Source organism: Venustampulla echinocandica (genome assembly GCF_003357145.1).
Source record: "Venustampulla echinocandica strain BP 5553 chromosome Unknown scaffold_4, whole genome shotgun sequence".
Taxonomy (NCBI): domain Eukaryota; kingdom Fungi; phylum Ascomycota; class Leotiomycetes; order Helotiales; family Pleuroascaceae; genus Venustampulla; species Venustampulla echinocandica.
The window spans coordinates 1,149,004-1,174,152 of NW_022474209.1; the positions used below are offsets into that span (position 1 = coordinate 1,149,004).

At 46.4% G+C, this 25,149-nt stretch overlaps 12 protein-coding genes across 12 annotated transcripts; 5 read left to right on the top strand and 7 right to left on the bottom strand.

Moving 5' to 3' along the window:
• Positions 1 to 8: 8 nt before the first annotated feature.
• BP5553_06679 (membrane component of ER protein translocation apparatus) lies at positions 9 to 399 on the bottom strand (the record flags this gene model as incomplete). Its single annotated transcript, XM_032015302.1, has 3 exons — positions 9 to 49; positions 128 to 214; positions 315 to 399. The coding sequence occupies 3 exons, from the start codon at positions 397 to 399 to the stop codon at positions 9 to 11; spliced, it is 213 nt and encodes a 70-aa protein (XP_031868723.1).
• A 1,118-nt stretch (positions 400 to 1,517) lies between these two features.
• On the top strand, positions 1,518 to 3,014 carry BP5553_06680 (putative rrm-containing protein; the record flags this gene model as incomplete). Its single annotated transcript, XM_032015303.1, has 3 exons — positions 1,518 to 2,005; positions 2,068 to 2,675; positions 2,896 to 3,014. 3 exons carry the CDS (start codon positions 1,518 to 1,520, stop codon positions 3,012 to 3,014), a joined length of 1,215 nt encoding a protein of 404 aa, XP_031868724.1.
• A 1,474-nt stretch (positions 3,015 to 4,488) lies between these two features.
• BP5553_06681 (uncharacterized protein) lies at positions 4,489 to 6,562 on the top strand (the record flags this gene model as incomplete). The annotated part of the gene is made up of 3 exons (XM_032015304.1): positions 4,489 to 4,698; positions 4,910 to 5,058; positions 5,107 to 6,562. The coding sequence occupies 3 exons, from the start codon at positions 4,489 to 4,491 to the stop codon at positions 6,560 to 6,562; spliced, it is 1,815 nt and encodes a 604-aa protein (XP_031868725.1).
• Positions 6,563 to 6,804: 242 nt separating this feature from the next.
• Positions 6,805 to 8,580, bottom strand: BP5553_06682 (SET protein; the record flags this gene model as incomplete). Its single annotated transcript, XM_032015305.1, has 3 exons — positions 6,805 to 7,383; positions 7,572 to 7,991; positions 8,461 to 8,580. The coding sequence occupies 3 exons, from the start codon at positions 8,578 to 8,580 to the stop codon at positions 6,805 to 6,807; spliced, it is 1,119 nt and encodes a 372-aa protein (XP_031868726.1).
• A 280-nt stretch (positions 8,581 to 8,860) lies between these two features.
• BP5553_06683 (putative Ubiquinone biosynthesis protein coq4, mitochondrial) lies at positions 8,861 to 9,797 on the top strand (the record flags this gene model as incomplete). The annotated part of the gene is made up of 2 exons (XM_032015306.1): positions 8,861 to 9,071; positions 9,133 to 9,797. 2 exons carry the CDS (start codon positions 8,861 to 8,863, stop codon positions 9,795 to 9,797), a joined length of 876 nt encoding a protein of 291 aa, XP_031868727.1.
• A 137-nt stretch (positions 9,798 to 9,934) lies between these two features.
• Positions 9,935 to 10,192, bottom strand: BP5553_06684 (uncharacterized protein; the record flags this gene model as incomplete). Its single annotated transcript, XM_032015307.1, has 1 exon — positions 9,935 to 10,192. The coding sequence occupies one exon, from the start codon at positions 10,190 to 10,192 to the stop codon at positions 9,935 to 9,937; it is 258 nt and encodes an 85-aa protein (XP_031868728.1).
• A 1,017-nt stretch (positions 10,193 to 11,209) lies between these two features.
• On the bottom strand, positions 11,210 to 14,014 carry BP5553_06685 (uncharacterized protein; the record flags this gene model as incomplete). Its single annotated transcript, XM_032015308.1, has 6 exons — positions 11,210 to 11,487; positions 11,541 to 12,837; positions 12,889 to 13,329; positions 13,387 to 13,436; positions 13,507 to 13,706; positions 13,755 to 14,014. 6 exons carry the CDS (start codon positions 14,012 to 14,014, stop codon positions 11,210 to 11,212), a joined length of 2,526 nt encoding a protein of 841 aa, XP_031868729.1.
• A 543-nt stretch (positions 14,015 to 14,557) lies between these two features.
• BP5553_06686 (uncharacterized protein) lies at positions 14,558 to 15,474 on the top strand (the record flags this gene model as incomplete). The annotated part of the gene is made up of 2 exons (XM_032015309.1): positions 14,558 to 14,672; positions 14,765 to 15,474. The coding sequence occupies 2 exons, from the start codon at positions 14,558 to 14,560 to the stop codon at positions 15,472 to 15,474; spliced, it is 825 nt and encodes a 274-aa protein (XP_031868730.1).
• Positions 15,475 to 15,599: 125 nt separating this feature from the next.
• Positions 15,600 to 17,665, bottom strand: BP5553_06687 (uncharacterized protein; the record flags this gene model as incomplete). Its single annotated transcript, XM_032015310.1, has 10 exons — positions 15,600 to 15,894; positions 15,950 to 16,226; positions 16,288 to 16,368; positions 16,424 to 16,502; positions 16,548 to 16,569; positions 16,635 to 16,857; positions 16,914 to 17,035; positions 17,086 to 17,397; positions 17,449 to 17,470; positions 17,521 to 17,665. 10 exons carry the CDS (start codon positions 17,663 to 17,665, stop codon positions 15,600 to 15,602), a joined length of 1,578 nt encoding a protein of 525 aa, XP_031868731.1.
• Positions 17,666 to 18,676: 1,011 nt separating this feature from the next.
• BP5553_06688 (uncharacterized protein) lies at positions 18,677 to 19,522 on the top strand (the record flags this gene model as incomplete). The annotated part of the gene is made up of 2 exons (XM_032015311.1): positions 18,677 to 19,111; positions 19,175 to 19,522. The coding sequence occupies 2 exons, from the start codon at positions 18,677 to 18,679 to the stop codon at positions 19,520 to 19,522; spliced, it is 783 nt and encodes a 260-aa protein (XP_031868732.1).
• Positions 19,523 to 21,204: 1,682 nt separating this feature from the next.
• On the bottom strand, positions 21,205 to 21,788 carry BP5553_06689 (Uncharacterized protein; the record flags this gene model as incomplete). The annotated part of the gene is made up of 3 exons (XM_032015312.1): positions 21,205 to 21,237; positions 21,297 to 21,528; positions 21,583 to 21,788. 3 exons carry the CDS (start codon positions 21,786 to 21,788, stop codon positions 21,205 to 21,207), a joined length of 471 nt encoding a protein of 156 aa, XP_031868733.1.
• Positions 21,789 to 22,891: 1,103 nt separating this feature from the next.
• Positions 22,892 to 23,824, bottom strand: BP5553_06690 (uncharacterized protein; the record flags this gene model as incomplete). Its single annotated transcript, XM_032015313.1, has 3 exons — positions 22,892 to 23,284; positions 23,412 to 23,575; positions 23,644 to 23,824. The coding sequence occupies 3 exons, from the start codon at positions 23,822 to 23,824 to the stop codon at positions 22,892 to 22,894; spliced, it is 738 nt and encodes a 245-aa protein (XP_031868734.1).
• Positions 23,825 to 25,149: the final 1,325 nt, after the last annotated feature.

Here is a 25,149-nt window from a genome sequence, read left to right on the forward strand (position 1 = left end):
CCTACAACCTATGCGCCTCCGACGAGGATATTGTTGACCGGAATATGTACTATAGGAGAGGAGTATGTGTTAGTCCATGTGTGGTTGGAAGCAATGACGCGCCGGAAGACACGTTGAATACACTTACTGAGCTTGATGAGGAAACCGACCGCGCCCATTACAAGGAAACCAACACCGACTGCTTGCGAGATCTTCATGAACTCGCTCCTGTCCGCTAGAGAAGTAGCCAGTCAGCAGGTGAGCAAAAGTAAGACGACGCACTCCCTATTCGCAAAGGAATCGGCATGCGCTAAAGGAATTGGGTGGCTCCATACGCTTTGTGCACCGGGCGAGGAACTGTGATCCATCCTTAATAAAATCCCTTGGGATATCCATGAATTCTTGGAGTTGGTCGGACATGATGGCGATTAGGGGAAGGTATTAGGATTAGGTAAAAGGAGCGACTTCGACTTGTATGGCAATGGGCAGGAAGAATGCAATAGCCGTGCCGTTCGTGGAGAGAGAGGGTTTAATGTGTTGAATCTGTCTCGCGAAGCGGGTTGAGATGGGCAGTGGGCAGTGGATGTGGTGTGGTGTTGTGTTGTCTTGCCTTGGGTATCTTAATATTTGTGAACAGTGTCATTATCGAAGCTCCTTGTCGAAAGGCCAGATCTAGGCACGTGACCCATTCCTAGGCCCCGCAGGGGGATCGCGCTAACGCCTAGCCCCATGTACAGTCAGCTCCTAAAGAGGCTCTGCTCGATCAGGCCGACACGAACCAGAACATCCTCCACAAGACACGACACCACGACACCCAAAGCGAGGAAGGATATCCGCCCATCATCAGTATCGAACCCAGAGGGCTATCAAGTCGCCAATTTAGGTCATCTCTGTGCCATCTTCTCTCTGCCCCAACAACCCCGAATCCGATTCGGCCTACGAAGGCTACACGCGACAAGGCTTAGGCTCTAAGGGAGGAAGAGAAGGCGACGAAATCTAGGGAGAACTGAATAACAAGGGGGGAATTGGACGGCGGTCTTTTTTGCACCTCCTTTCACTTTTCAAGTCAATTCAGACGTGTTACTTCTAATCTTGCGCAATTGGCTCTCCTACTTCCGGCAGTTTGCTCACATCGGGGAAGCCGTTCCACATCAAGTCAAGTTTCCCTGCTATACCGCACGGGTGTATCACAAGATTGCAAGCACAGAGCTTCATCTTTCATCTCTCTTGTATCTGCACCAGCCAAAGAAGGCTATCAGACTCAGACTTTGGGCACGGTTGTTGAAGCGGTATTTTGATGGTTTTCGGAGTACGTATTTGTATTCTATCCCATGTATCTCAGGTCTATTAGACGCGCATACGCGTGGAGATCTAGCTCAGTGCTCAATCAAGGTTTTCATGCGCTGATCAAATTTCCTTCGTCTTACAGAAACTACTGACTGTGGCATAATCTCAAATCAAGGTGTTAAGGCAATAGAACCTCTTCCAAGAAGGACGCAGCTCGATTGAGATAACTTTCGCTTCCAAGGACATTCAAAATGGCTGACGACGAATTTGATATCGATATCTACGGCGATGCCAATACTGAGCAGGATATATCCTTCAAGAAGGACGAGGACGGTGACGTGAAGATTGATGGAACCGATACGCCTAATGGACATACGGCCGAATCTAATGGGGTAAAACATGAAGAAGAACAAGAAGATGATGATTATGTTGATATTAAGCTCGGTAAGGACGACCATAGTAAGACGACCGAGCAACAGAAAATCAAGAGTACAGACGAGTCTGGTGCAGACCTGCTGAACATCCCGAAGCAAGCCCCACAGCAGCAAGGCGTGAAGCGAAAAGAAGGCTCTGATGATCGTCCCATAGACCCTGGAGCTACTACAGCGCTACTAATATCAGAATTGCACTGGTGGAACACTGATGATGATATCCGCGGATGGGTCAATCAAGCGCGGGTTGAGGATGAATTGAAGGACATCACTTTCTCCGAGCACAAGGTGAACGGTAAAAGCAAAGGGTACATTGGACTACAATACTCCCCTCCGTAAGCAAAGCATTGCTAACTCATATTACCAATAGACAAGCATATCTCGAATTCACCTCCCAACAAGCTGCTACAGCTGCGAAACATAAAATTGATGCGTTCGGTGATGGTCAACAATATGCAAAGAAACATACGGTCACATATTCTAACCCAAATGTTAACCCGTTCCGGACCTTGCCAAAAGACGCCCCAGCACGCGCCGGAAAGGAGGGCCAGGGTAATCGTGCCCCCTCGGCAGGCTACAGCAACGATAGAAGCGGCCAGAGTGGTAATTTTGGAGGAAATTTCCGTGGCCGGACCCCTGGCTACAATGCTCGTGGAGCCATGCAGAACATGAATAGCAACAACTTCAACCGCAATTTCTCAAATCCTGCTATGGGCAACATGGGTGGTGGCTTCAACTCTCCGATGGGTGGGTTTCCCGCTGGTCAGATGGGTGGCCAGTTTGGTGGGTTTAATAACCGTGGTGGCATGATGGGGGGTGGCATGCGAGGAGGACCTAATTCAATGAGAGGCGGTAGAGGGGGTATGGGCAATGCCATGATGGGCGGGATGCCTATGGGTGGGATGCCAATGGGCGGGATGCCAGGCGGTATGGGAGGAATGCCGATGAATATGGGCCAAATGGGTGGAGGCATGCCAGGTATGACCCCTTTATTTCTTTCTGGTTCCCACCAACCTTTCCCCTTGCAATATAGTGCTACAGTTTTGCCACAAAGCCATCAATTTCCCCAGGAGATTCCCTTGCCTCGGTGGACTATTGGTATTGGCAGCTCTTAAGTCGTTTTATGTTCCATACACGCGTTCTTTTCAAACCGTTTCTTCTCCATAAATAAGACAGCAGGCTAATTTTGCTTTATTAGGTGCTGGCGGCTTCGGTGGTATGCAGCCGCATTTTAATCCCGCCTTCTTCCAGCAAAATCAAGCTGCTGGTGGTGATTGGCAAAATCCCCATGGAGCTAAACGACCTCGGCCGGAATAAACATGTCGCACCAAGGCTCCTTGTACTCATGATATCTCGGTCGGTAACTATCTACGCTCGGGAATATGAAACTATGGACACTTTTTAAGCATTGGGCGGGTCAATTTGGCGTTTGGCTATGGCGGTTCCCTATCCGGATATTAAGGGGGAAGTTAAACTATCTTGCTTCTAATTATGTAACGGATGTACAATAGATGGCGTTTATTTGCTCATGAAAAGCATGTGTGGTCTTGTCTGATTACGGGGCGCTTGTTCCAAATGTGCTGTTTCCTTTCTTATCAGGAGTTTATTTGCCCCGGGGGAAGGGGCAAACGGGTCCCTCAATTGTACTTGCAACTTCTGGATATGGAGAGTTGTCAAGGCTACGCCCTCAAACATTTCTACCAAACCTGTCTTCCCAATGTCCCCAGAATTGTGCAATCATTACTGCTCCATACCAGCAGTCCAGCAATAGGTATTTTGGCATTCTCTATCGAACATCAGTTGCCTAGCTGCGCGCTCTCTCGAGCACAACGAATCTTATTGCTTTTGGAATCAACATGATGGCGGCAATAATATCGATGCCCAAAGGTAGTCCCGTCCTCCAGCGGTCTCTACGTATTTGTTGCCGTTGCGACACTGACTATTTATACAGACGAAGCGATGGGAGTAAATGCCGATAGTTCTATGATTGGACCGCATCTAGGATGGAGCAATGGTATTTGGCTGTGCTGGCTCGCTCTCGCCTTGCTCCTGTTGACAATATGCTCCCTGCTGGCAGGGCTGACTTTGGCAATCTGTGGTCTTGACCAGACCTGGCTACATTTAAGGAGCATCACTGGAACAGCCAAGCAGCGGTAAGTTCATCTTCTACATCTTGTGGGTGGTAGGATTGACAGCGAGATAGACGACAAGCTTGTGCTGTGATCAAGATGAAGCGTCACGCAACTTGGTTGCTCTGTAGTTACCCAGATTCCCCTCTATGCCCCAGGTCTTGCTAATGTCTCCAGGCTCGCTGATAATCGGCTCGGTTGGTTGTGGCGAATCACTCCCTCTCATCATGGAGCAAAAGCTATGGCCGTTTGCCGACCAAATTTGGGCGTCAATTCTGATATCAACATTCTCTATGGCGATCTTCGCAGAAATCCTTCCTCAGTATCTGATTCCCCGTCAAGCGATTGCTTGGGGTTACTATTGCTGGCCTCTTATATGGGGGTGTATGTTCCTCACCGCAATCATCAGTTTCCCTCTTGCTTGGCTACTCGACCATTTACCAACCAGTAAAGATAATCTTGAAGTCTTTACCAATGATCAACTCGCCCTCATCATCAAGCACCATGATCGGTCCGAAAAACGCGGTGGTGTTCTCGGCCAAGACGCAACTCGGGTTATGCTTGGGGCATTAAAGCTAGATAACCGCACAATTTGCGGGAACAGCATCAGCATGCCAGAACAAGCCGCCAACAAGCATACCAAACATTAGAAGGATGTTGAGATGGGTGATCCAACGGATATTCCAGGAATGACCGTTAAGTGGGCCGCAGTGAAAACTGTTGATATCAATGATACAGTTGACGAGGATTTCATACGAACAATAAAAAGCTGGTCATATACTAGAATACCCGTTATCGGAAAACGTGAGAGGAAAGTCAACAGACCAGATCATTGGGAGGGAACTAAAATCTTCGGGTTTTTACATGTCAAGGTATGCAATGAAAACGATTTTTGGTCTTCTCACAGGAGCTTAATATACTTCACTATCCTCTAATCAACCCTGGATCTAAGCGGGGAGCCACAAGTGTGCCAAACATTTCCTTCCTATTACTTCCATTCTATCTCCGCCGGGAGTGTCCTAAGATGACCCCGGGCAAATATTTCGATGGGGTTTACTGGCCCGCATTGCTAATTGTTTGTAGTATCTTATTGGTATGGATATCAGAGCGAGCGATGATGGCGGTCATACTCGATTGCTTGTCAAAGATCTACCTCTGAATCCGCTACCCATTGTGAATGAAGACATGTCTATATATGAGCTTTTGAATATGTTTCAGTTAGGGATATCAAGGTACTCCCTTATTTCTAGCTGCTTACTGTCACTATCTAATCACAATAGGATGGCTATCGTCGTTGCCCACCCTTCGAATGACCACATCGACAACACCTATTCTTCTCCAAACACTTCCTTCTCTTGCCTCAAAATACCGCTTTGGATGCCCTCTAAATCCTCAAAAGTTCGAGTAAAGCTGCGTTCAGGGCGTTCAGGGGTTAACGGTGATTGGACTGTCGATTATCTTAAAGCTGCAAAAGCGAATGCTGGAGGACCCAAACGGCGGGCTTTTGGTATTCGGTCTCCGCAGCCTATTGGCATTGTTACCTTCGGGGACCTCATTGATACCCTGCTCCAGAAAACAACTCGCAATGAAAGTGGCTTCTTCGACCGCAACACAACCGTTCCAGCCAAGAGCAACAAAATCATTGACTATGTCATGGAGCGGAGCAGGGAAACAATCGAAGATGGAGGGAGGGAAGTTGCAGCATCTGAGCGAACCAACATTAAGGAGAGTACGACACGGTCAGATACAGGCCAGGCATCCAGCCAGGATTTGACGCAGAAGGGGACAATGCGTAGGCGCAACATATCCAAGAAGGTCAAATCACCTGCTCTAGACGGAGTTACTGATGATAGCTCTGATGGGATACGTGCTGACTGCGTGGACCAACACCCTTTGCAGAGTGCCTACGGAGAAAGTTCCTATACACAAAACAGTGAAGGCGGCTTCCATGGTAACAATGATTACAGCCGCTCTTTTGACAATGCGGTGGTACCAGCGTACGATGGTAACCTGGATATTGCTGATACTTCCCCGTCGAATGATGCTCAAATCACGGATTCAATCGCCAAAGCTAGAACGTCAAGCTTGCCCTGCCATAAAAGTAATAGCAGGGCCTTGTCTGAATCATCGAAGTATCCACGAAGACACTTTAGCGCTGCCCCGAGAGTGCCTCCACTTCGCCGTGTTACTCCGTTCTCAAAGCATAGTTATTCGAGCTATGAGAGAATCGCCTCTGTGGAAATCGAGAGACAGGGCTTGCTGCTACAGCCCGCAGATTTGGAAGAGGATGATGTTTCTGAAGCCAGTGACAATGAATCTTTGTGTGATCATCAAGTTCGAGAAGATAGTGGAGAGGCGAACGTCGGTGAAGATTATAATGAGGAGATTTATAACGCTCCTCTGGCTATTTCAGCTGCTAGCGGCAATGATATCGTTCCGTCTCCAACGCGGTCCAACCAGGCCAGCTCTCGGAAATGCAGCTCTGTGGGAGAATATGATGGATTTCCTTCGGAGTTGCTTGACCCCAGTTACAACCAAGAAAATCGGCTTCCTAACTACGCGCCGAAGACACTTCCGCGCATAGAAGGTAGCAAAAGTATCGCGATCACACTTCGCGATACGCCTGACAGTGACCTAGATAACTCTAGCGAAAAAGTATTGTTGCAGTCCACCCGCAAGGTACCCAATATTAACACGAATTTCGAAGCTGGCAGGAGCTCAAGTTTATGGTATTAAATGTGGCCGGTCTGTCGCTTATTCGTACCAGGTCTGGGCCGTGAATGGGAGTTCGCTCAGCTACTACTCATGGATAATCAAAATAATATGGATTCATCGTGTTAAGGATAACGGGTAAATTAAACTGTTACCTTGGAGGGCGTAATCATCTTTATTGGGTATCAAGGTATTCGAGGGAATCAGTTCCTGAGCTGCTTGGAGGAACTTCCTGTGTTGAATTTGATGTGAAAGCCGCCGAGCCTTTATTTTTGCATTCTTTTGATCGTAGCCTGTAAAAGGTTATGTATCTGCTTCCAACGCCGGCTTAATATCTCTCTTTGACTCGGAAGCCCAGAATTAATATTTGGCAAAGAAGCAAGCATCTTCGTAGCATCGTTCTCGTACTGTTGCAAAATGCTAAGCAAACTGATATCCACAACCGCCTGGTCTGCGTCTCCGTCATCTAATCCATCAACAAACCTCTTCCATCTTCTTATCGGCAAGCAAAATATCCGTAAAACAACCTGTGTCCGATGACAAACAACTTCCTTATCCAGAATGTACTTCCCTAGAAACCCAGCCTCTTCTAAATGCAACTTCTGCTTTTCAGAAAGCATGGGGACTATGTAAGAATCAAGAGTTATCTCATCCCAGTGATTTTCTTCGAGGATGAATCCATATTCTGCGAGGAGGAGATCGTTGCTGTGATTTCCGTAAGAGATGTAGATTTCTGAGCCCTTCTCGTATGGCCGATCCGTGGATATTTCGTAGCCCGTGTCGTCAAAAGCAACTTTGCAGCCGTGGGCGGCATGGTTAAAGTAGTCGGCGAATGGGCTTTGGGCCTAGATAGCAACAGGGTTAGTTGGTTCATTGATAGAGAAGAAATGTTTCAATTCGACGTTGAGATATTGCATTAGTTCTCAACCTCCCCAGCTTTCATCGGAGGAAAACAAGCAGAAACTAACTAAGGCTCGTGGGGAATCGAGTGGGGTCTATGCAAGAGAGAAGGGAAGCTTCAAAATGGACTTACCAGGCAGTCAAGATGTGGTGGTCGTTTCTTAGCTTTCGGGATGAGGAAGTAGAATGTACGCGTGTTAATTATAAGCCAATGGTACAAATAATCGTCATAGGAGATATCTGGGAATGCCTTCGAGACAGCAGCCCAATCCAACGATAATTTTGATTTAAGTTTCGAGACAGTGACTTTGGAAGCTTCGGGAAGAAGGGATTGTAATGAAGAGTCCCACATCAAAGGCATTGTCTCCGCAATGTCTTCGCGGGTAGGCAAGACATCACTCCAGAGTGCATGATCGAGAGTCGTATCGAGAGTCAACTCTGCTGCTAAGAGACCGTGGACAGTGATCTTGCCGATCGCGCGGGAAATTCGTTTGGGGACCGTTTGAGCAGTCCTAAGTGCCGATATTGGGACAACCACTATTGTTTCTCCGGCCTGGTGGTATGTTTAGCTACTACTCAGCACTCCAAATAAATCTTTGGTACGTGACTCCAACTAATGCATCGCGCCATAATCGTATATTGGGTGCTGGGGAGGAACTGGGAAATCCATCGTTAAACCGTCAGGATCTTGCTATTGAAGCTCGCTTCATGTCTTTAAAACAGTTATATAAGATCATAAAGACTTTTTACGGTAACTGCATCAGGATGTCTCAGGAGGGACTTTCTCCATTGCTCCACCACGAATATATATCAAGGCTAAACCAGAAGAGCGGCGTGCTTGTTGAGCATAGCCAAACTGAAGATAGGGATATTGTACAAAGGTGTGTAGACTCAATCTCGATACACTAAAGACATTGAAATCCATAACATTGGTAACTACTAAGTCCCAATCCACAAATTCACAAGCGACTACAAGCATTTTGTTTACGACTTGAAAGATGATAGGTAGATACAGTACGTACCTCGAAGTTTCTCTGGGCTATAATGCCAAGCCCTCTTCCAGGGAATCGATGCGCTGCGATGCCATTGATCTCAACTCCTTGGCTTACGGCCCATTCGCTGAATTTGCGGTGGGCTTCCATGGTGGCAGCCATAAAAAAAAGAATCGAAATGGAGATGTACACTGCTTAGACATAGCCAGAAAATCGGGAAAAGTTATCTGTTATCACGTTTGTGGCCCTCGCGTGGTACAAATACAAGCTTCATCGCCTTGCTCGCTTGATAAAGCTACCATGTGGGTTGCTAGTGGCACACTAGCTGTGATGTGGGCTGATATGATATTAGGGGAATTTACTCTACAATATACCTTTCTCTAGACGGGACTCGCGGTGGTCTTGCTGATTGATTATTCATTCAATTGCCATGGCTCTGCTTCTGCGCCAATCTGCCTTGCGATCTGCTCTCCCGAGAGAGCTTCTCGCAGCTTGCACCATCTCCCTAAGCTTCCGAAACTTCAGCGTCCTCAATCGACCACCACCCAACTACGAAGGCCATGTCCCGCTCACCAGACTAGAGAAAGCTGGTCTGGCTGTAGGATCTGCGGTTGGATCTCTGATCAATCCCTACCGAGGTGGTATGTAGCTCAGAGGAGTCGGGTTCGCTTTCAATTCCTCGTTGACGATGCTGTTTTATAGATCTAATTGCAGCTCTCGGTGAAGCAACGGCTACCCCATACTTCATTTACCGTCTTCGAGATGCTATGCTCTCCTCTCCTACAGGGCGGCGTATCCTCCGTGACCGTCCGCGGATCTCTTCCAAAACCCTCTCGATGGATTATCTACGCGGTCTACCTCTAAATACCGTTGGCCGGGCATATGCAGATTGGTTGGACCGCGAAGGCGTCTCGCCGGATACTCGAGACACAGTCAAGTATATCGACGACGAGGAGTGTGCTTATGTGATGCAGAGGTATCGTGAATGTCATGACTTTTATCACGCGTTGACTGGCCTCCCAATCATTCGCGAAGGCGAGATTGCGTTAAAGGCATTTGAGTTCTCAAATACCCTGCTACCGATGACCGGATTAAGCATGTTTGCAGTGACGACATTAAAGCCTGTGGAGAGGAAGAGATTCTTTAATACTTACCTTCCTTGGGCGCTTAGTAATGGGTTGAGTGCTAAGGAAATCATTAATGTATATTGGGAGGAGGTGCTCGAAACGGACGTAAAAACTGTTAGGGAAGAGCTAGGAATTGAGAAGCCGGTTGATCTGCGAGAGATTAGGAAGAAGGAGAGGGCAAGGAGGAAGGCGGAAAGGGAAGCGAAGCAGAGGTCTGGCGATAGTCTGGGTATCAATTAAATAATTTTGGACAGCCGAATAGCCTTGCTAACAAAGATATTTCCGACTCCACTGAAGTAGACTGATTGCCAGAGAAATCCATTGGTCGAATGTTGCGCGCCTGCCTTCCAAAAGCGCCAGTATGTCCTCGTGCTTTCTCACATATCAAATAAATCGTCATCGTCATCGTCCCAGCCGCCTTTTCTCCTGCTAACCACGATCTTCTCCTCTTCCTTCTTCTCCGCAACTGCATTAAGCAACTCCTTCAACTGCTCCTCCGTAACTTTTTGTCTCAGCTGACCAGACCGAGCAAGCATAATCAGTCTATCCTCCACCTCTGCAGCGCGCGACTCTTTCACAAGTCGTATCCGTCCCAGACGATCTGCAGCTTCGGGCTCCAGGATTTGATTTAGCATCGATTGCCGTGCTTCGGCTGGAAGATAATTTTAGAGCGGTCGTCGAGGTCAAAAGGGAATGTACATGCCTTCCTGTTCTCTTTATTATAATGTTAGATAAATTGCCATGAAATAGATACTATGCAATAGCTAAGAACTTGCCTTTTTTGATCAGCTTGTCCTCCACCACCAATCGCCCCACCTCCACCTCCTCCTCCGCCCTGAGATTTGAGTTGCTCGAGCCGCGCCCTGCGAATCTATATCAGGTCAGTAATGCTATATAATCACGAATAACTGCGCCAGCTTACTTGTGCTAAGTCGTCGTCTTCCATGATAAATGTGTTGTGGTGGATATTGTGAGCAAGTGTATGAATGCCTGCGGGGCACAGATGCTTAAGGTTCCAGATTGGGCAGAAACAGCCACATCACGTGGAGTGGGGCAAGTCGTTCCAAGAGCCTTATAGACCAGGACCACGACGAAGCAGTTCATATCTTTCGAGAATTTAGAGCATCTTGATTTTTTTAGGTACCTCCCTAGCTAAGGGGCTATATTATGGCTGCGTAATTTGCGATTCTAATTCTTTCGAGGATTTCCCCTCAACAGTTGCCGCTGAGGACTTCATTGCTATCATCATGAAATATCCCAAGTTGAAAAGCTAGCCATAGCATATTTAGATACAAGATTTATGCACACGCCATAGGAATACTTTATAACGACAATTACCACCAAGAAACTTTTTTGATATGCTTGTTTGTAATTTGGTTCGGCCATCTGGCCGCTCGTGAGACAATGACTGAAAGTCTTCAAATCGGAAGACCGATTCGCATTTGAGGTACCAATAAACTTTTAGATCGCGGAGGGGCAAGCACAGGACGTGGTTGAAGTGCGGCTTGATATACTCCGTAGGAGCTCCCTATATAGAAGCATAGGATGGATAAAAGATGTGAGCCAAGTAGATACCGAACGGATGCGTCCATACCATAGTAACCAGGAACCGGGAGGCGTGCGGATATACAACCCCGCCAAAAAGTATAAATTCAGGGGAACTTTGTCCAAAGCACCTCCACATCCTGCAGCAAGCCATCGAAGGAGGAGTTTGGGTTTGGATTTTCTACGGGCTTGGGCTTGGGCTTGGGCTTCGGCTTGGGCTTGGGCTTCATACTATTCTGCGATCGAGAATCAACCACATACTCAGCCCACTCTGTGCTTATATCCCCGTTGATGTCGCCGTCGGCGTCCTCGGAAACTCCGAAATAGATAGCACCGATATCAATGGAGCCATTTCGAGACTCGGAGTTATCCATGTTGTTTTTTGCTATATGAAATTATAAGAAAGAGAGTATTGCTGACTTTTAGGGGACGACTTACACTTTATATTGAATGAGTTTCCCGCCCGATCTCCGATGGTATTCTCATCTTGTTGCACTGCTGGATCTGTGGGTAGACTAGATCCTGCAGCTTCAAAGAATCGAGGCTGTTGCTCGTTCTCGAAATTCAACACCAAATCTTGCCATTGAAATGTTTTCTCCTGAGCGTTAGGATTGGGCTGAGTGGGTTCCGAGTTGGGTGCACTGCCGGGCTCATTGCCATCCCTGGCTTGGTCTTTCTTCCCCGTCACAAATTCGAGGATATTGATTATCATATTCGCACCGGGGTGAATACTTCGTACACTCTGCAATACCTCCATACACCTTCTGAAACCTTGCACACTTGGGTTTTTAACGCTCGAAATTGGTGATCGTATGTTTCGTACATGGGTCATGATCGCATTTAAGAGGAAGGAGACCCCATAGCCAGGAATTAAATGGACAATGTTAACCCGAAGGAGATCTTGAGCTATATTCGTGATTTCCAGGGCGGCTTGCTGGACCTTCACTTGAGAATCGGTGGACCCAAGTGCAGGATCGCAATTACTCGTACTTTTCTTGAAGCTTTGTGGCCCAAGTAGTGTGAGAATTGTGCTGTTGTAGAGCATATCGAGCGATGCACGATGTATCATAATGCTCTGTTCTCCAGCTTCCGGTGCGGAGGTAAGAGAACTTGGGTATCTTGTCTCCTCGGGACATTGGGAGCGCCAGGCGTTTAATTCGTCGACACGGTCTCGAACCTCCTCGGTGTCTTCCACTCTTGGCGAAAGGAAATTTTTTGTGACAGTGCTGTCATCAGGTATTTGGCTACGTGGTTTCCGCTGTAGCAATGTGTATTGAGTGGCGAGAACGCGGCTGAAGCAAAGACTGAGTTTCGCCATTTCAATATTTACAGCGGCAGACTTTCGTAGTTTTGTAGCATCGCGGACAATCTCGCATTCAGAGCCGATGCAAGATACGCTCCACGGTAAAGGTTGTAGGTCAAAATCTTCCATGGTTAGCATATCCAGGTTATGGTCGGTGGCCTTGATCCTTGTCGGACGTTGTGTGCCTAAAGCCACTAATTGGTCTCGTATAAAGCAGGACCAGCCGATTCTTTTCCGTAGCCTCTGGCTCTTGAAATCTAAATGGGGTTCTGCCGGATCGTGAAGGCCTGTCGCCAACGAGAGTGAAGCTGTGACACCCCCCCAGTACCACATATCCTTTTGGTCATCTGGTGTATCGTACCAAAGTGTCATAAGAAGAAGGGATTGCACAAGAGTGATTGGTTCCTTTTCGTAATCGAGATCGTAAAGTCCCTGGTATATGTTAGTGACACCAAGCATTACCAACGATGTAGCTTCACGTACTCTTGTCTTCAGGTAGAAAGCCTTGCGTGCTGCAAACCTACTCGGGAACCCGGCATCTTGCAGATATTGCAGATCGACAAACGACGCCGCAGCAAACATTACACACTGGAATAACAACAAGCTAACTTGTCCCATCTTCCCATCTTCACTATCGACAATCTGAAGGAAGTCATTGAGCTCAAGTATGGGCATTTGGCCATGCACATTTTCTATATAGCTGTGCAGCAGTTTCGTTCGAAGTGGTAGTTCTGGAATTGAAAGCGCCCCTCGTCTCCAGAGATACTCGACGTCGTCCTCGTTGATATTTTGAGGAAGAGGCTTCACGAATGAAGGCAGACCATTGGCAGAAGTAAGACCTGACAAAGTCGCCGGATCATCGATAATTTTATCTAAGATTGAGAAATCGGTATCCGACATTGGAAAGTATTGTGCAAAGTTTTTCTAGAATAAGGCCAGAGTTAGAGACTGATGCACGCATAGATGCGGGGCAAAACTCACGAGATTATTGGCATCCTCTGTACCCGTAGCGGCCCTCTGCTGGTTTCCGTCTTGAATTTGATCGATAAGATGTTAGCCGTTGAAGGCCACTTCATCTAAAGAAATGGATCTCCAACTTACATATGGAGTGTGGCTGGTGAGAAATTTCCTCATTCCCGTAAGATTGCATTGGAAATAATGGATTAAGGTCCAGCATTCCATCTAGAGCATTCCCGCTTTCAATAGAATACATGTTACTAAGTTCGTCTACTGAGATAGGCATTTCCGACATCGAGTTCAACTCCGGCACCACATCGTCGTCGTTGTGGTCAAGCTGCTTCCTTTCCAATGATCAGTCTTCCGCAAATACATCGATGCGGATTACTCACCTCCTTTTTCTAGATTTCTCAGGAATAATACAGGCAACGTTGTCGAATTTACAGTTTGAGCATGGGGCACCATTATGCCCAACGTCGCAACGTATCTTTCTCTTTCCACAAGAGGAGCAAGCTTGAGCTGCTCTTCTCCTTGGGGCCCCTCCATGAGCCTCAATTAAATTCGCCGTCCTTGCTCCTCGTCTACTGAGAGACGACTCATGCTGTGAATTCGATGGCTCACCCGGTGACGGTGCGGGGCGCTCCTGATCCATATTGAACGATCAAAACAACTATCGTCTTCTTGAACCAGCCTTGCGAGCTAGGCTACAGCTAGCACGATTTATCTTTCAGAAGACACAAGTACTCTTCGAGAAGTCTTCGAGAAGTTTTAGGTAGGGCTGAGTATTCGGGTGAACCGGGTTCATCCGGTACATTATACGACGAGGTTGAATCCGATCGACTCGTTAGCGTGTAATAGATATGAGTAGCGGGTTTCTAATTTCTGACATGTTTCTGGCCAGTCACGAGCCATTACGGAGTATATTTTAATAACTCACTAACTCTAGCCTCTCTAGCCTTGGCTTCCCCTCATTTCCACCAACGACACAGATAAGTTGTTTTTCCTTTCCTTGCAAAAACCTTAACTATATTATCAGCATATCTTCATTTTGCGATGAACGGACTTCAAAAGTTTGGCTGTGGCGATCAGTTCTAAAACTAAGCACGGTGCTATAGTATCATCTAGAATACGATGAAACAGCCGGGATGGCATGACCAGTTGCATTATTGGTAGAACCCATCGAAATCTGCAAAACATGCGTGGGAATACCGCCTCCCGAGATCTTGTCGAGGATTTGGATCACTGGCACGGAGTTCTGGATGCCCGGAAACGCAAACAGATCCAGGACAGGCTGGCGCAAAGAGCACGTCGTAAGTATCCTCAACTGTCCCGACAAAGGAAGCTAGAATGTATATTGCTTATTATTTTGTATAAATTGCTGAGCATGGATTAAATGTGGTAGGGAAGAGGCTCGCAACTTTGAAAAACAATCCAGCAACTAGCAACAGCAAATCCGGCCACCATTGTCCCCGACCACTTCTACCACGCGGCGCTGACACGAACGGCGGCGAGGATTCTTGCTCGAAAGAGATAGTATCATCAACTCCATATGCTGGGCAGGAGTCAAAGCTTACTTTACTCCTTAAAACACCCGGGTCAGCGAAGAACAATGAGCTCATGCTATCTCTTGGATCAACCAACCTCACACACAATACGAGTACTCTTTCAACGGGTGACCCAGGGCCAGCATTCACATTCACTTCAACTCCATCCTGGTCTACAATAGGCCCAGATAATCGGTATCTTTCGCTTCCCAATATCTCAGTATATGCAGCGATGTTCAACAATGGCTGCATATTAGGCATTGTATGTGGCCATCACGTTCCCTCCAAAACTGGACTTCAAACATCGATCACACCGTTCTCGCTACATCCGACGTCGGTCCAGGCAACTGTAGTGCATTCACAATTTATTGATCAGTTCCCATTTCCACGCATGCGCGATAATCTCATCACTCTGAGTCTCAATGGGCTTATAGATGAAGAAATTTTCATGGCCGACTTGTTCACCACCGACAGCTTCATGGTGAAGCCTGAGGGGGTAAGTTGGGACGCTGCATCATGGAGCATTAGTCCATCTTTTAAGGCCAAATGGGGCTTTTTGTTCAACTAGCCAGTGGTGAAAGGTTGTATAACATAATAATAAGTAGAAACAATTAATATATGCCAAAAATTTTCCCTAGTGTCTGAGTAACACCAGTCACACAAGACTTTTTTCCATATCACCTCCTAATATGTTCACACATTTGCCACTTCCTGGTGTTGGGATGAACCTCTTTTCTCGTCGGACTTCCCTTGTTCTCCTGCCACTGAACTAGTTCCGTCACCATCATCATTATTTCTTGTGATGGCGAGCTCTTTTTCAGCTTCGACAATACCATGGCCATCGGCAGTCAAGTGAACCATCACATCATCTCCAAAGAGAGCGCCGATTTCCTCCACTGGCAAGCACTTCGTCTCGGGGATGTAATAGTAGACGAAAACTGTCGAGAGGAGGCAGAGACCACACCATAACAGATACATGCCAAACTTACTACCCAACTATCAGACTTGATATACAAGATCAGGTGAGATGGATAATGACTTACATGTTCTTGAATGCTAGTGCTGCAGGCGTAGTATAGGTTATGGCACCAACGAAGTAAGCAAACATGGTTAGTCCTAGACCCTTCGCTCTGATGGTCGTGGGAAAGACCTCAGCAGCCCATACAAATGATGCTGTATCAATGGTCTGGAAGAGTATAATGTAAACAAACATGACGACGAGACAAGCAGCGTTGCCAGCCTTATTACCAGTGCCAAGATACTTCCACTGTAGAAGAGCTTCAGCAAGAAGGCACGCGGCGAGGGATGGGAAGCCAATCACTATATAGGTCAATACAGCGGAAAAGATATTCGTTGGCCCGGTTTTGCTAGTAATACTCACGGAAGTAGGTTCGTCGGCCGACACGGTCTAGAAAGAAGGAGTGGACGAAAGTAGAAGTCGTGCCGATAACGGAGTAAATGGCTATCAAATCGTGAGCATGGGGCCCATATAGAGAATTCGAGGCCAATTTACTTACCGTAGATGATCAAGGGCATTGAGCCAGTCATACCAAGGCTTGTGGAAATAAAAACGATGTAGTTTGCAATTCCAAGGATCTATTGTGGTCAGCGACTTTTCTCCAGTAGAATGGAGTGGTATACCCCAGTAGACTGAGCTGCAAACCTGATTCGATTGTGTCAGCAATCGTTGACCGAGATATCCCATTAATATGTAATTATGCCAATTACATGAGAATCATGACCAAAATTGAACGCTTTCTCCAAGATGGCTTGATGAACATTTGAATATAGCCAGCTTTCTGTTCCTTGTCGAAGTCCACTTGTCTTGTGATCTGGGTTAGCTCTGCACGAGCAATTGCATCTGTGGGGTCGCTGGGATCATTGTGAATCCTCTGAAGGACAGGCCATGCTTCGTCATGCTTGTTGACCCAAACAAGGTAGCGAGGACTTTCTATGAGTACTTTCAGCATCAGAAGCTCTCGGCACGCTCATCAAATATCGACTTACCTGGGATGAAGAAGAGACCAACAAGTAAAACCACGGGTCCAGCGCAAGCTAGGGCAAGCGGCATTCGCCATTGGAGGGTCAGGTTCGTCGATTGGTTTGTACCCAAAGAGACCAAAGCGCAACTATTCAAGTCAGCTTCTAGCCTGAAATATTTGAATGAAAGGAGCCTGACACAGTATATCCAGAGGCAAACCCCATTACAGTTGTACTAGCAAGAAGGCCTCGTTTGTGAGCGGGTGCGACCTCCGTCGTGTAGAGTGGGACCAAGCAGATCAACATGCCTAAACCGATGCCCTGAAGTATCCGGACAATGATCAGCATCTCAATCGCTACAGAGCCTGCTGCCAATGCTCCGCCGATTAAAGCGCAGAGTCCTGCCAGTCCAAGTGCCTTTTTGCGGCCTAGCCAGTCTGCTGTCATTCCTTGGAGGATGGCACCAACAGCTGCTCCGAACGCAAACAGCGCATTCACAGCTCCAAGGACACTGCAAAGAAGTCAGTAAAATATCTGAGGATTAGGATTTGGTTGTGCCTACTTTGCTGTGTATGTGCTTGATGCTGTATTGTACGTCAATATATATCAGAGGGTATTGAACTCGGATACTAACGATCGAGATCAAAGTAAAGAAAGAAGCCAGGCTGTCCGATACTGGTGATGAACACTGCGAAGCCGAATCCATATGTGAAAGCTCCCGAAGCAACGACAACACATATTGCAACGTTGTAAAATGTGAGACTGGCCCCTTTTGCCATCTTGATCCAACGGATTTGAGTAGTGAAAAATTCGAGGACGACAGAAAAATAATGTAGAATGTGATAGGTATAGATTGAGGAATTTTCTACAATGAGAATGAATATCTGAATAATATCTTACCCCACAACCGGATATCAAGACCTACAAATAAGAGTTTCCACTCCCGGCCGGCTCGTGAGCAACAGGGTGAGCTCGAGAAGTTACCGATATGTATCCACGCCATCGGTACAACATAACGCGGGGTCAACAAGCCACTGGTACTTCATACCCCATGGGGTAAACCGCAGCTGTACAGCACTGGCTGTCATCGCGGTATCAGAGGAATGAAAGAACTATTAGTTTGGATCTTATTTCTGACTATTGTTCCCCAATCAGCGAATTGTAGCTAAGGGATGTGATGGAGAGGCTGGAGCGCACTAATTTCTGACAAAAACTAGCCAATCGAGCCGGGCGTATGTTCCTCCGCTTGAAGACATCCTCACTCACCAGCCATAAAACCTCCGAATGAAGTGAGCATCAACGCGTCTCATCCAACCCCGCCGCTTCAATAATTCTCAGCTTTCCAATAGTGGCCAGTTCCACATCATGAATAACCGCTACCGAGCCTCGGACGCGGTAAAATCGCAGTCTCTGAAGCCAGTTGCTGTCAGTTCGATGCTGGTACTAGAAGGTCGCAAGGCAATGCGATGTAGAGGCACAAAGCAGGCTGAAGGGTTGGCTCCGCACTACTGTACCTGTGTACGGAGGTAGTTACTAGTATCTCAACCTGAGTTCCAAGTGGGGCAGTCAAGGTGATTTCCAATTTCGCGCTCTTCATAAAGGCTTGCCAGCGTTTGAGTGGCAACGACTGACAAAGACTGACAAATACGTCTGACATTCAACTCCTACAAATTCAGCGGCCAGTGCCAGTATATTATATCACAGAAGTACCTTTCTACATCTCTTTATCACTCTCTATACTTGACCACTTTTCAAACGAACCCAAAGCTCCTTCCTGTCTTACTTTCAAAATGGCCAACCGAAAAGATTCGGCTTCCAAGCCCGTCATTGTCATCGTTCCTGGCTCATTCTCCCCAGCCTCGCTTTACCAAAACATCATTGACGAGCTCCAGGCCGCAGGCTATGAAGCAACCACCATCGATCTTCCAACCGTCGGGGACAGTAAGAAGGCATCCGGAGTGACATTGAATGATGATGCCGTCGCCATTCAAGGCGTCCTCGCAGAATTCGCCGATGAGGGCAAAGATATTATCTTGGTCACCCACTCATATGGCGGTATTGCAGGAGCCGAGGGTGCTAAAGGGTTTGCAAAGAAGGATCGAGAGGCGGGTGGAAAGAAAGGCGGCATCGTTCGTATGGTCTACGTTACTGCTCTCGTGGCACAAGTGGGACAGTCTTTGACGGACGTCATGGCCCCTTACGCTCCTTCCCAACTGCAGGTAAAGGTGAGTGACTGATATTTCGGCCTACACACTGGTGTATCCCGTATATGCTGAACCAGCTTACAGGATGGCCACATGACCCTCGATCCACTCCCGAATACTCGTGCTTGTTTCCCAGAACTCTCTGAAACGGAAGGTCTCAAATGGACTGCAAGGATGCCAGGACACTCTGCCACCAGCTTTACAGACAAAGCTACATATCCCGCCTATAAGTTTATTCCAATGTCGTACATGCTCTGCGAAACAGACTTAGTCATTCCTCCCAAGTACCAGAGAAGTATGGTGGAAATGGTGGAAAAGGAAAGTGGAAGACCGGTAGACGTTCACTCTTATGCTATTGGACACGCTCCCAACGTGACTATGCCAGAAGCTATGGTGGAGACAATTCGACGTGCGGCCGGTGAGGTGCTTTGAAGGCATTGGGGAAACATTGAGATCTGTCCATAATTAATATTATAGAGATTTAAATCAAGAAGCACAAATATATTTACAGAAGTTGACGAAGACCACATCCTGAATCAAAACTATATCTTCCATTTAATATCCCATGCCAAGAATTAATTTATCATCACCGTAAATCATATAATCCCGCGTTGGGGTAGTGCTTTCCATTAGGAACGCCCTACTAGTAGTGTAGGCAAAGTTAATCAACAAAATCAAATAAAATTAAGTAACTTTGATTAGCTATACTATTTTAGTCTATGGCATAAAACTAGCTTGGAACTTTATTATATCTTTATCTTTATCTATAGGTTTTTTAGTCTTTTCTATATTCTTTACTAAACGGATCAGGTAATTAAGTTATATAATATAACTATCTTATAATAAGCTAATACTTTGTACTTATATAAACAAGCTTAAATTTAGCTCTTAGCTACGATAACGTCTAATTTAAGTTAGTCTTAGTACCTAAATAAGTAATATACGTAACTTATATAACTTTATACGTCAGGTAACTAGTTAGTAAAATATAATTAATTAAAATCAATTAAATTAGATTATATTCAATTAAAATTAGATTTAGGTAAAAAGAAAGTAGAGTTTGAATTAGATTAACTAGTAATAATTTAATTTAATTTAATCACTGCCTACACTGCCTACTAGAGGGAGCATTTCTACTTTGGGAAATATATAGTTTACGCCCTTGTTGCTTTGTTTGACGAACCACCCGCCGAGCGTGTCTGTCCATTCGCAGTGTCGATGTGCATATCTATGGTATTTTATCAACCGGATTCAGAAGATGATCGAGCGAAGCCAAATCATGACCAAGAGATCCAGGGCTTTTGGGTCAGGAAATATGTTAGATATTCAGGTAAGTTGGCCTTCAAAAAATATCTCACAGAATTGGAAAATGCGAACGATAAGGGGAGTTTGAGCTTTGAATGTCAATCCATTATTCGCGAAGTAGTCATCATGCTCAACGTAGAAATACTCCACATCAAACCCCTCGCTCGTCGTAAATCGTGGTAGAAAATTAGCATCCCCACAAATCGTCTAGATGGGTATGTGTCGTTGCTATCGATGTTGCGCTCGATCTTTCAGTCGCACATGGCGCGAAAAACAGCTCTGCCATCAACTTTCCCTTTCGAAGATCTTGTGGTTGAACAAGTTGTCCGCCCCACCTTTCCAAACAAATATTATATTCGTTCAAGTTAGGATTTAGGTTAGTTAGATAGCCAGATGTTATTGGCTCCGAAATACGGCGCGTACAATGCATGATAGGTACACAATAATTAACCTCGGCTCAACTTCAAGATAAGATTGAAAAGACAGACATTGCCACAAAACTTAAGAAGCCAGTCGATATCAACGTAATCTTTTTTTGCTATTTTCATATAGCGAAGAAAAAAAGATGGATGTGGTTGCAATTCCTATTAGGGAAATATATAGTAGACTTGGCAGAGTAAAGCGGAGGATCTGTATTTCAGGTACTAGTATGAATGATCGGAGATGCCAATTCCTCATCGTATATTGTACTGGCAATGATAGGAATATCCGATTCCTCATCATATATTATACATATTCTGTCTTGCCACCAATGACACGCCTTAACTGCTAGGCACCCACTTCAGGCTCCGGATATCAAAATAAAGACTTTAGTATTGGCTGGCGGCACTTTGGCATGCTTTCTAAACATCAAATCGGGTGAGTAATAGTCCATCTTCCGCATTGTTTAGTGGTCACTTACCAGCTGCTCTAAGTACCAACTGCAAGTCTGCATATTGCCCTGGTTCTCGTCCAGGCACTTGGTGAACTGTTTCGCATCAACCTCGCAGCTTCTTGGCCCCCAGCTGTTCTGGTCTTGCTGGTTCTGGGAGGCAACGACGCCGTTATCCTGTTGTTGCTCTGCTGGTTGGCTTGATCCGCCGCCGAAGAAACCGCCGATTGCGTGGCCTATTGATGATCCTATGGCAACACCTCTATTCACTCGTTAGTACTGCTCAACCGCTAGGAATAGCCAGAGATGGACTTACGCAGCTGTGCTAGCCATCTGGCCCATGAGACCTGGCCCTGCGGAGCCCTGCTGTGCTGGAGGCGCCGCAGCAGGAGGACCGGCTTTTTGAGTAGTCGCAGGAGGATAAGCTGCGGATGTTGCAGGCCGTGTTTGCTGCTTAGGAGCCGCAGGTCTGGAAGCGGTAGGTCTTGAAGGGGCACGGCCTCCTCCTCTTTGACGGGCCATGATGGATGATGTGTTTTGGGTTTAAAAGGGTAACTAGAGATGCAGTTTCGTGTACTTCGTAGTAGTGTTGAAAGGTTATTTCGAGGTGGAGATGGAGATGGCGAAGACACATGGAAACCTTCGGATTAAAGTAGAGCCTTTCGGGGTCAGGTTCCGGTTCAGAGCTTTACCCGAAAGGCATAAGCGGATTGGCGGAGACCGGGTGGAAACCAAGTCCCTAGGCGAATTGAAGCTCGGTAATAAACAATCCCAAAAATGACCGAAAAAGGATATAAAAATAAAGACTGCCTCAAAATATATTTAATTCCTAATTGCGTAAACCAGGGATTGGAGCCTCAAAATGGCAAAAGAGTTCGGCCCGGTGTCGAATGCCTACATCTCTTGTCGCTTTGTTGTTTTTGTCGTTTTCGTTTTTCGTCTTGCTCCCTTTTTTGTTGATCCAATACGCCAGTACAATTTGACCCGAGCCACTTCCCAGTGGTCGCCCTTGTACTGCGATAATGGATATTTTGTTATTTGGTCTTATATAGCTATGGTCGGTCACCCAGGCTAATCAACAGTCACATGCTACTCCTATACCGCGAGCACCAGCAACGATGCACCAGTTACAACCAAAAGCTGTATAGTTAGATAGCCAATTAACAGCCTTAGTAGCGCATCTATCAGGGTAAGCTAGGATAATTATATGGCTTTGTGTAGATCGCATTCTTCTGGTACATATGTAGGAGCTCAGTACTGCCTAGAATTTACGTGTACCTACCAAAAAGCATCCCAGGCCATTAAGCCATCCCAAGTTAGGCAAAGAATTCGAGAATAACAAAATAACAGAAGGCATATGGTATCTTATTTGTTTTATTCCCAATACTCAATTTATAGAGATTGGTACTTGGTGAAACTCAGAACCTACCCTCTCCGCTCCGAGATTCCTCACATAGTCTATAGTAGCCCAAGTGTGCAATTCCCCGAGACCTGCTTCTACCGTAAAGAATTTCCTCAACGCCGACGCTATGCAAATGCGATTGACCAAGAGACCTGCCCAACTTCCCCCATACGCCATCCAGCCATTACGGCTGCCACGATTCAGAAATAATCCCCTATTCAGCCTATTCCTTCAGGGCATTCTTACGCTTTTTCTGCTTCTTGGCAGCCTTCTTAGGTGCCTTGGAGCCTTTTGGTTTCCTGGCTGGGCTTGAAGTCCCCGATGTTGGAGCTGAATCGGACTGTTTATCTAACTTCTGCTTCTTCTTGGGATTTATTGAGAGCGTGGCCGCCACAGGCGCATCTTTTGCACTCTCCGAGGCCGATTCTGAGGAGGAATCTGATGAGGAGCCATCCTCTTCTGGAGTGGCGTCCGCCGTATTAGGCTTTCGCTTTGGTGCCTTAGCCTTCTCCCTGTCTTCCATCGTTTTCGAAAGTTCGTCGAACTTGATATGTGCTCTCGCTCGTTGCTTGGCGCGAAGTTCTGCTTGTTCTAAAGCATGTTTCTCAGCAGCGGCCTAAGAATAAATTAGCATTGTGAAAATGATCCAGATATAATAAAGGCATAGGCTGGTGTGAATGATTGCGAGGGCCAACTACTACGATAGCACCCCGAGTCAACAACCAAAAGACATAGGAACGTACCAATCCCGGCTTCAGAAATCTTGCTGCGGCAGCTTTATCGAGGGTGCTTGTCCTCGTAGGGGGGTTTTCCGTGATCTTTATCTTATCAAAGTATTGCTTGACTCGGGTAAGTTCGATGAAAACAGGGTGGTCGCGTGCCCTGACGCCATTGAGTCTGAGGTACGCTGCAAAGTTTATTAGACAATCGGCTTTTCTTTTCCAAGGGGGGGCATGTAAAAATGGCTATACTGACAGAATAACATAGACTCGATTGCGTAGGTAACAAGCACATAGAGCTTGGCTTTGTCTAGCAAAGGCAGCTTCGAGGTGGTCTCCGCCAGCGCTGTTTTCACGAGCGGAGCTACTGACTCTTCGAGATCATCGATTTCATCATCAAGCTGCTCCAGAAGAGATAATATGGCGGAGGAGTCCATCTTGTCGCGGTGGGATGTGCTGTCTCGATTGTCGCAATCCTGATGAGGTATCTTTTTGTCACTAACTTAACTTTTCTATGTATTCAAACAGTACTGGAGCGGCCGCGTGGCTTATGTAAGCGGGCCGAGCATAGTTTTTGCAAAGTAGGCGGAGGTCACATGATCTAACACATACTCTGCGAATGTTATTATGGTCTTACATAGTTCTACCCTCTACTTATACCTCTATACCCATTTTCCGCCGTCTAATAACCGTCTATCTAGGTCATGGGCAGTAAATTAATCATGGTCAAGTGTTTCCTCCCTGTCTCCCCTTCCCACCCCTATCCACCAAGAAGTCATGTACGTACGTAGTACATAGGTACCTTAGGTACGAAGTATAGAGATCCATTATGCAGTGAGAACAGCAGATTTGAGAATTTACAATGTGATATTATTCTCTTCCTGAACTGCTGCCGACCCCCACGCAGTATTGATGTCTGATGCGGGGGTTTATTGTCGAAGTGGGACGCTTATCAATGGGGGTTTTCTAACAGCGGGGGATTAAGTTCGTGGGATATCGAGGTGTATACTTCCTACGAAGTACCTACCTCCCCAGACCGACATTTTCCACCCCTCGCCCAGTGCTTCGTACAGGCTTTGTTAAAAAAAGATTTGAGTTATTTTTTTTATATATATCTGACTGTATATGCCGACCACCCGTCGGTACCTCCGCCTTGTTTGCCAAAAAAACAAAAAAATAGTTTCCCCGTGGGGTGGTTGCATACCGACTTTTTGGTTTGGCATTGCTTTTTGGGGGGTTTGTCTCTGTTTTTTGTTTTTTTGGTTCCTGGGAAAAAAGGATCTTCTGGATGCATGTATGCATGCAGGCGGGCGCCACATAGAACAAACGGTTTATTAATCGCCGAGGAGGATTATAAATATTCACGGGTCTGGGCCTTTGGGGGGTTTTTATGCTGGGCTTTTGAGACATGGGTATTGAGGATAGGTAGGTAATTCTGTGGTTAAGTGCGTTGGGGCAGGGAAAGGGGAAAAGGGAGTTTGTAGATACGAGAAATTGAATAAAGGCAATTTAAGGTGGGAATTGTTGAAAAGAGTATTGGGAATTGCGATGCGATGCGTATAAATCCGCGAGGATGGATCTAGATGAACTAGCTGCTACGAGTTGGAAATGAAAATGAATAAATAACTTAAAAGGCCACCACCATATATGCAATTTTCCCCAAAGCACCTATTCAAGTATATGCAGGCACAAACAGCCCCCCCCAAAATGCAACCAACTTTTGGTTACCCCTTTTCAATGGTTATTTAATGTTCTACCTGTC